The sequence below is a fragment of the Labeo rohita genome, chromosome 2, assembly GCF_022985175.1.
Source record: "Labeo rohita strain BAU-BD-2019 chromosome 2, IGBB_LRoh.1.0, whole genome shotgun sequence".
NCBI classification, from domain to species: domain Eukaryota; kingdom Metazoa; phylum Chordata; class Actinopteri; order Cypriniformes; family Cyprinidae; genus Labeo; species Labeo rohita.
Window position 1 is genome coordinate 26,904,130 of NC_066870.1, and position 7,909 is coordinate 26,912,038.

The following is a 7,909-nucleotide window of genomic DNA, read 5'->3' on the forward strand; positions in this document are numbered from 1 at the left end:
CAATATCAAAGTTCAGTCAAAATGAGAGTAAAAATTCAGTGCAAGTGCAACAAATTTTATTCTCAAGGCATAACATGACCCAGTTTTTTTGTGACCCACTTTTGTTTCTCAAAAACATCTGTTCAGTACGTTTTCAACAGTAACTGAATATTTGACATTCTCTAAAATGCATAATTCACACAAAAGAGCTGCAAAGTTGCATCTTCGGAACACAAATTATATTTTTGATGAAATCCGAGAGCTTTCTGACCCTGCATAAACAGCAACGCAACTAACATGTTCAAGGCCCAGAAAGGTAGTAAGGACATTGGTAATGATCACTATACTCTCTTGAAGTTGTTATTTTTGTTTTCTTTGCGCACAAAAAAATTCTCATAGCTTCAGAAAGCTCTCGGATTTCATCAAAAAAATCTTAATTTGCGTTCTGAAGACAAACGAAGATCTTTCAGGTTTGGAACAAGGGTGAATGACAGAATTTTCATTTTTGGGTGAACTATCCCTTTAAAAATGATGCTTGTCTTATAACGCCCATCATTTTCATAATGTAACCAACAACAACAAATAACCCCTTACCTTTCTGGATCTTTTCCGAAAATATCTCACTTCTTATTTTGTTAGAAATAAGTGGTCAGTAAAAGACTATTAACAATACTAATTTAATAATTTCAGAGTTTTCAAATCTGTATAAAGACCTAAATGGGACAATGCTAACTGGGTGTCTAATGAAGAACTCTCTAGATGAGGAAATCTGTACAATTCCTGCTTCAATTATCTGCTCAAGGGCTAAGCTGTCTGAACCAACACATAAAACACAATTATCACAATGGTGGAGTCTCTGGCTCTGATGCATAATAGATAAACAGCACTGTGTGTAAATAACACTACCAGACAAACAATGTGCATATTGTTGTGAGGTTTACAAGTGAAAGCAATACACAAAGGTCTCTTCTCTATGAAACACAGAACCCAGTAATACGAAGAAACGCTTATTTAAATGTACCAGAAAGATTCTAAATATTAGATATCTAATATTTTTATATTTGTTAATATTTTGTGTAAAGAGTGATACAATTTTTCAGGATTCTTAAATGAATACAAAGTTTGAAAGAACAGCATTTATTTAAAATACTTTTTTTTTCCTGTATCACTGTCAAATGTCAATTTTTTTACAAAAAATATTGCTGAAATTTGTTCACTCATGTTTTCTAATTTGCTGAAAACCTAAACTGTCTAAATTATCAAGCCAATTTTCTGATCAGTATGATATCATGTTGCTCAGGCACTGACGGACAGTCCTGTATTAGCATATTCTTCCCTCAGCCAGTTGTACGCTGTAAACCATTTTCTCTGTGCTTGAGCAGCTGCAGTGACAGCAATGTCTCGTAAGCAATGCAGGTGTTTTGTTGTTGGATGTAAAAGTAAAAACAGTGTGTTAATTTTCTCCGACACCAGAGCCACTGAGGATGCAGTGGATTAGTTTTGTTTTTGATGATAACATGCCACCGAATACAAAAAAAAAAAAAAATGGAAGAGAGGGGCGGGGTGAGCAGTAGCTCATTATCATTTAAAAAGACATGCACCAAAACAGGTCGCTGTGAACAGAGCTGTTTTTACAAGGTAAAAAGGGTGTTGTTTTACATAACCATTGAGGAATTTCAACCAAAGTATTTTGCAGACATTTCATAAAGACCCTAAAGAATCATACCAACTTGTGGAAAACAGGCATTCAATGTCCCCTTTAAATACAAGGTAACAATTTACAGTAAGGTGCCATTAGTTAACATCAGTTAACACATTAACAAAAGATCTAACAATGAGCAAGACGCTTGTTACTGAACTTATTCATCTTTATCACATTAGTTATTAAAATAAATACAACTTGTTTACTGTTAGTTCATGTTTGTGCATGTCTTTTAAAAGGGTCATATGATGCGATATGTTTTCTTTTGTCTTTGGAGTGTTACAAGCTTTTTGTGCATATATAAGGTCTGTAAAGTTGCAAAGATTGAAGTCTCAAACCCAAAGAGATATTCTTTTTAAAAGTTAAAACTCACTGAGACTTACGGTTTCCTGAACCTGGGAGAACAGCCTACATTGCCGGCTGTGCACAATACAAAGTGGGGCAATTCCAACTATGCAAGAACAGTTTGGCACTTCTGACTCACAGCCTGTAAGTACGTTTTCATATTTAAAGAATTTGCTACTGGCTATTCAAACGCAAGTTTTGAGCAGTGCTTGTTGGTTGTCGTTTCTACGATCACAAATGCATTCATGGTGTTACGTTTACACTGCGCGACATGACACAACGCATCAAAAGACAGTATGAGTCATTATAATCAGTAATTATGTCCTCACTGGATGCAACAATTGCCTCATTTTTAATGAGTTTCATTGTTTTTGTCTCGTTGCGCTGGGATACAGCATCATAACATGGTAAAGGGCATAACATTTCCAGCACACGCTTGAGGTATTTGGCCAATCACAACACACTGGAAGAGAGGAGCAACAATAATGTACAATATGTAGAAAATGTGTTTTTTGAACTTCAAACTGCGTGAACACATTGCATTACACCAAATACACAAAATAATGTTCTTTTTAACAACATCATATGACTGCTTCGAATTACATTAAGACAAACAACTTTTGATTTTAGTAATGCATTAGTAAATGCTGAAATTAAATTAAGATTACTGGATGCTTTAGAAGTATTTTTCATTGTTGGTTCGTGTTAACTAATGTAGTTATTTAATGTTAACAAATGGAACCATATTGTAAAGTGTTACCAAGTACTTAATCTGGGAACAAGAAGACTTCAATGACTAATTTCAGGAGCATGTTTTATTTATTATTTAATATGGCACATGAGATCCAATAATCTTCTAATCTTTTTATTTAAATACACATCAAATATTAATGGTCACACAACCTCGGGCATATGACAATTAACTTTTACCAATCCCACTCTGTTAGCTTGTTCTGCTTCTTCTACCCATTATGCACAACTACTCAAAACATAACTTAATTTTTTGTTACCATCCATTTGTTATAATCTATTTTAAACCAGCAACGTCTAACGCAAGCTGCATGTTCCTCTTTGCCAGTTACTTTCTTTGTAAGCAATACTGCAGAACTGAGAGGGGCTGGGACGAACTGATAAAAGAAAGCTTTTACGAAAAACAAAGAACTTGCTTGACCAGTTTCGGATCAGATTAAGAATCCCAGTAGGTTACTGCATGACAAACAGTGACTGACAGCTACATTTAAGGGGGCGGGACTTCAGGAAACAGTAGGAAAACTCAATGAATTACGAGTTATTTCCTCAAGAGAACTTCATAAGCAGCTCTTTATACTAAATACTGAAAAGGAAATTTAGGAAGCGGACTGTTTAGAGATGTATACCATACTTGTAATGAATGCACCGTATAAACAATAGAAAAACTCCTAAGAGTGTTGTGAACTAGTCATTCATTTCATTGTTTTGAGTATTAACAATGGCAGTACCTAAAAATATCAGAGTGTGTTGAAACTTTTAAACTGTGATTCAGTGACTTTCATGATCTATAGCGTCTATTTATAGCGCACAACGAGTCAGAGGTCTCCACTTTTCCCTGGGAGAAGCAGGGGAAGCGGTGTGAAAGTGCCCTGGCCATGTGACAAGGCCGAATAGTTTCTAGATCCTTGTTTGACCAGGCTTATTGGAGAAAAGGGGAAACCATTCTCACACAATCTGTTGCACTACTTAAGGACAGCATCACATTTTTCATAGTTATCTTACACTGATAATAGTCCTCAACATGAAGAGCTAAAAGCGTGCAAAATACTATGATAGGGCAAGCCACTTCCTGCACAGAGGTCATCATTTCCGCTCCAAAAGGGACTCTTTATCAGTATATCAAGAAATAGAAATGAGTCAAGTGACCTTATAATAAATGATCCTACAGTTACAGACAAGATACTGAGTGTAACCTAAAAAACTGCAACTTCATCTAGACCCATGTTTGTTTCAGTATTTCTTCAACTTTAGTTTTCATTTTGTTTCATGAAGATCACATTAGAACTGATTTGGATCAGTGTTATTACCTCTGAAATACTCCTAAACTTGTTTTTGGTAATTGAAATATAGCTGCAATGGAACTGAATATAAACGTCAGATGAAAACATTAAAGTTAAATTGCCTTGGCAGCTCACTGAAATGAATAAATTCAAGCCAAAGTGATAAAACTACTAAAACTAAAGCTGACAAAAAATAGCTATCCACCTTTTTCCTGTGTAACTGATGAGTGGCACCATGATGGATTCTAACTGCCATTTGGGTGCTTTTGTCTCCATAAAAATCCATGTTGAAACAAGGTAAAAAAGATTGACTGAATTAAAACTTTTTCAATATAACCAAATATAAAAAAGTGTCCAGGGTTCACATTATATTATCGGCCTGAAAAAAAAAAATGTTAATTTGACTAGAAACAGCAGAGACCAAAAATGTAAAGCACCGGTCTAGTTAAGTGAGACTCCACGTTCAGAAAAAGGTGGAAATTAAAAAAAAAAAAAAAAAAAAAAAAAAAAAAAAAAAAAGTCATAAAAATTACAAAAGCACAATATAAAAACATGAAAATATCAAAAGTGAAATATTACTAATGTTATAGTTTTTGAACAGTAAGATTTTTAATGTTTTTTAAAGAAGTCTCTTCTGCTCGCCAAGCCTGCATTTACTGGACCCAAAGTACAGCAAAAACAGTAAAATACTGAAATATTTTTACTATTTAAAATAACTGTTTTCTATTTTAATATATTTTAAAATGTAATTTATTCCAGTGATCAAATCTAAGCTTTCAGCATCATTACTCCAGTCACGTGATCCTTCAGAAATCTTTCTAATATTCTGATTTGCTGCTCAAAAAAATTAATTAATTATGTTGAAAACAGCTGAGCAGAATTTTTTTTCAGGTTTCTCTGATGAAAAGATAGTTTAGAAGTACAGTAACAATGCTGAAATCTTAGCTTTGATCAAAGGAATAAATTACATTTTAAAATACATTCATATAGAAAACAGTTATTTTAAATAGTAAAAATATTTCAAAATTTCAGTTTTTGCTGTACTTTGGATCATATAAATGCAGGCTTGGTAAGCAGGTGAGACTTAAAAAACAAACAAACAAACAAACAAAAAAAAACAAGCATTAAATATCTTACTGTTCAAAAACTTTTGACTGGTAGTGTAACATACTCAAAACTGTCTTTGAAAAAATGTAATAAAATTTAATACTGTATACCTAGCTGTAAAATGAGTGCTAGCAAGACAAAGGAAAGTGTTTCAGATACAAGATGATATTTTACAGTCTTGGCCTTATCATGGAAACGTGAGCAATTGGGCTAAAACTCACACTTGACTTTCTTCTATTTTTGGTTTTGACTCAGACTCCAATGAGCTGATCACACCTACAACCACCTACCACTGTCGTCATTTCCATTTCAGAAATGCTGTTAAAACCAATACATCATTGGAGATGCAATGAACAGACATGGAGGAAAAATCTCTAAAAGTCCAAAAAACGCCATTTATTGCTGAAAGCTGAACAAGGCTACAGCTGCCATCCATTTAAGGCTACAGCTGCCATTCAACCACAGCACACAATCTTGGTAAAACATCAGGGTCTCGACATAACTTGCAGTTTTGCATCCTTTCTTGGTTTAGTATTACAATGAGAGCACTATCAAACTTCAAAGTAGAAAATGAAATCTGATAAACCTCAAACCCACAGCAGAACTCACCTCAAGCACAGGGCCTGCCCCCAGGATGGTTCGCTCCACTCCACTAGTATAGCCCTTCTGGCTGAGGGCAGTCAGGCAGTGGATAAGAAAGTTGGTGCTTTGCGTCTTACCAGAACCGCTCTCGCCGGAAATGACGATGCACTGGTTGACCCGTTTGTTTAGCATCGTGTGGAAGGCAGTGTCCGCAATGGCAAAGACGTGAGGTTCGAGCTTGCCCAGAGTGTGGTTCTCGTACATCTTGACATATCTGGGGTTGTAGATGGGGAGAAACTTGAAGGGGTTGACGGCGATGAGAATGTTCCTCGCAAACGTGTAGATCTTCTGCTTGTGGAAGCGATGGCGTAGGGTTCCCAAGATGCTCTCCTCCGTCAGCTCGGGGAGGTTACATAAATCGTCGTATTCCTGAGGCTGTCGCGTGACAAACCCTCGATTCACAAGTCCCTGAGCCACTTTCTCTTGTCGGACGGATGCCATAATATCATACTGGATGGAGCCATCATAGCTTCCCTCTTGAAGGGCAAAAAAGTATCCATCACTTTGAGGGTGTTTGTCTTGGGCCTTCCTAGGCCAGAGAAGAACTCTCTGAACAGGCTGATCGCTGGCTTGGAGGACCCACTCCTCTCCGCCAGACTCCTGAACCTCCACGAGGACGTAAGACTTGGACGCGTCCAAGCCGAGTGTGGCGAGAGCGGTCTTGATGACACTAGCTGCCGTCGCCACTTTTGGGACGCTGAGGATGCAGCTTTGCCCAGCTTTGATGGCAAACCTGGGGTAAATTTGCAAAGTGTAGACCATTTCATCCTGGCAGCTGGTCGCCTTGCCGTTCATGACATTCATTCTTTAAACACACAGACATGCATCAGCACACCACACTGCACAGTACAGCATGATAAGGATCTGGAGACAAAAGAGAAGAAAGAATGTAAGTTTAAGAGAGAAACAGCAGTCAGACCATCTGTGTATGCATGTACACACTTGTCTAAAGTGGGAACTGAAGCAGTTTATGTGCCACAAACTTGTATAATTTTAATTCATTTTCACTCAATGCTCAATTACTGCTGTTCTTATTTGTTATTTATTTATTCTGTACTATTTTTCTCGGTTAGGTTGAGTTTTCTTACTGTGTGAATACATGTAAAGACACCTTATGTGAAAAATAATATTCTCCTAAACATTCACAACATACAGTAAAAAGATAGATTTCTGTTTTTAAGACATTTAGAGACAAATATAAATACGCTAAATCCATCCTAGCATAGCATAAAAATGTATTCAATTCTTCGAACGGCGTAATAAAAGGCATCCAATAAGCAACAAACACGAGACAATCTCATGACGCATTTTAACAAACTACTTAGAGTTTAGAAACTCTAACTATAGTTATCTTAAAATGATAAAGTACATTAAAATAATACCAATAAATTTACCTGTTTCAGAACACCCTCGTTGTGTTCCAGAGCGGAGTCATTTCCAACATGGAACAGAATCCTGCCCTGTTTTCCTTACAAAACTTCCAGTGCTTCAGATACTAATACAAGCCGCCCACCTGCATTACTGTCTAATCGGACGTGATACACCGACTTATACTGCACAGGTAAAACAGTTCAGATTCTGTAAACAGCATAAGTGACGACACGGAGAAATGTTCAACGAGAAATAAGGAAGAATACTAACTCCCCTCCAGAATGTTGACGACACTGACGGCTTGTTACTTCCTGACATTGTAGCGTGTTTTTAATTGCAGATGTGCGATGACACGCCGCCCTCGCCTGCATTCAAACTGCCACTACAGTTGCCGCGCGTTTACGCAGGTAAACACCTGTTAAGCTTAAAACTAGGGTACCCATCCAAGATCCAGTACCCCTTTCAAAAGTCAGTGTTATATTTGTGATTATGATCGTGAAAAAATAAGTTTCTTTTTGTATTTGTTTATTTGAATTTAAAAGCGTTTGAAAGAGGAAAAGGTAAACAAATGGACGTGTTACTCTATGCATGTTTCATTCTCACCAGCAGGTGGCCAGGATACAACACCAACTTTATTCCCTTCAGGAAATTCAGTAAATGTCCCTCACTATTGAGTTATTTCAGTGAGAGAAACGCTATATAGGTTCGATTTCTCGGTACTGTAAAACAACTT

General features: G+C 36.6%; 1 protein-coding gene across 4 annotated transcripts in view; it reads right to left on the minus strand.

Moving 5' to 3' along the window:
* Positions 1 to 7,497, minus strand: part of myo9b (myosin IXb) — a 33,427-nt gene extending 25,930 nt beyond the window's left edge. For all 4 annotated transcript variants that reach the window (XM_051133264.1, XM_051133271.1, XM_051133253.1 and 1 more), the window contains exons 1-2: positions 7,200 to 7,497; positions 5,773 to 6,669 (exon numbers count right to left, since the gene is read on the minus strand). In XM_051133264.1, coding sequence (XP_050989221.1) covers positions 5,773 to 6,609 — 837 coding nt within the window. In that variant the 5' untranslated portion in view covers positions 6,610 to 6,669; positions 7,200 to 7,497. The remainder of the gene's footprint in view (positions 1 to 5,772; positions 6,670 to 7,199) is intronic.
* Positions 7,498 to 7,909: the final 412 nt, after the last annotated feature.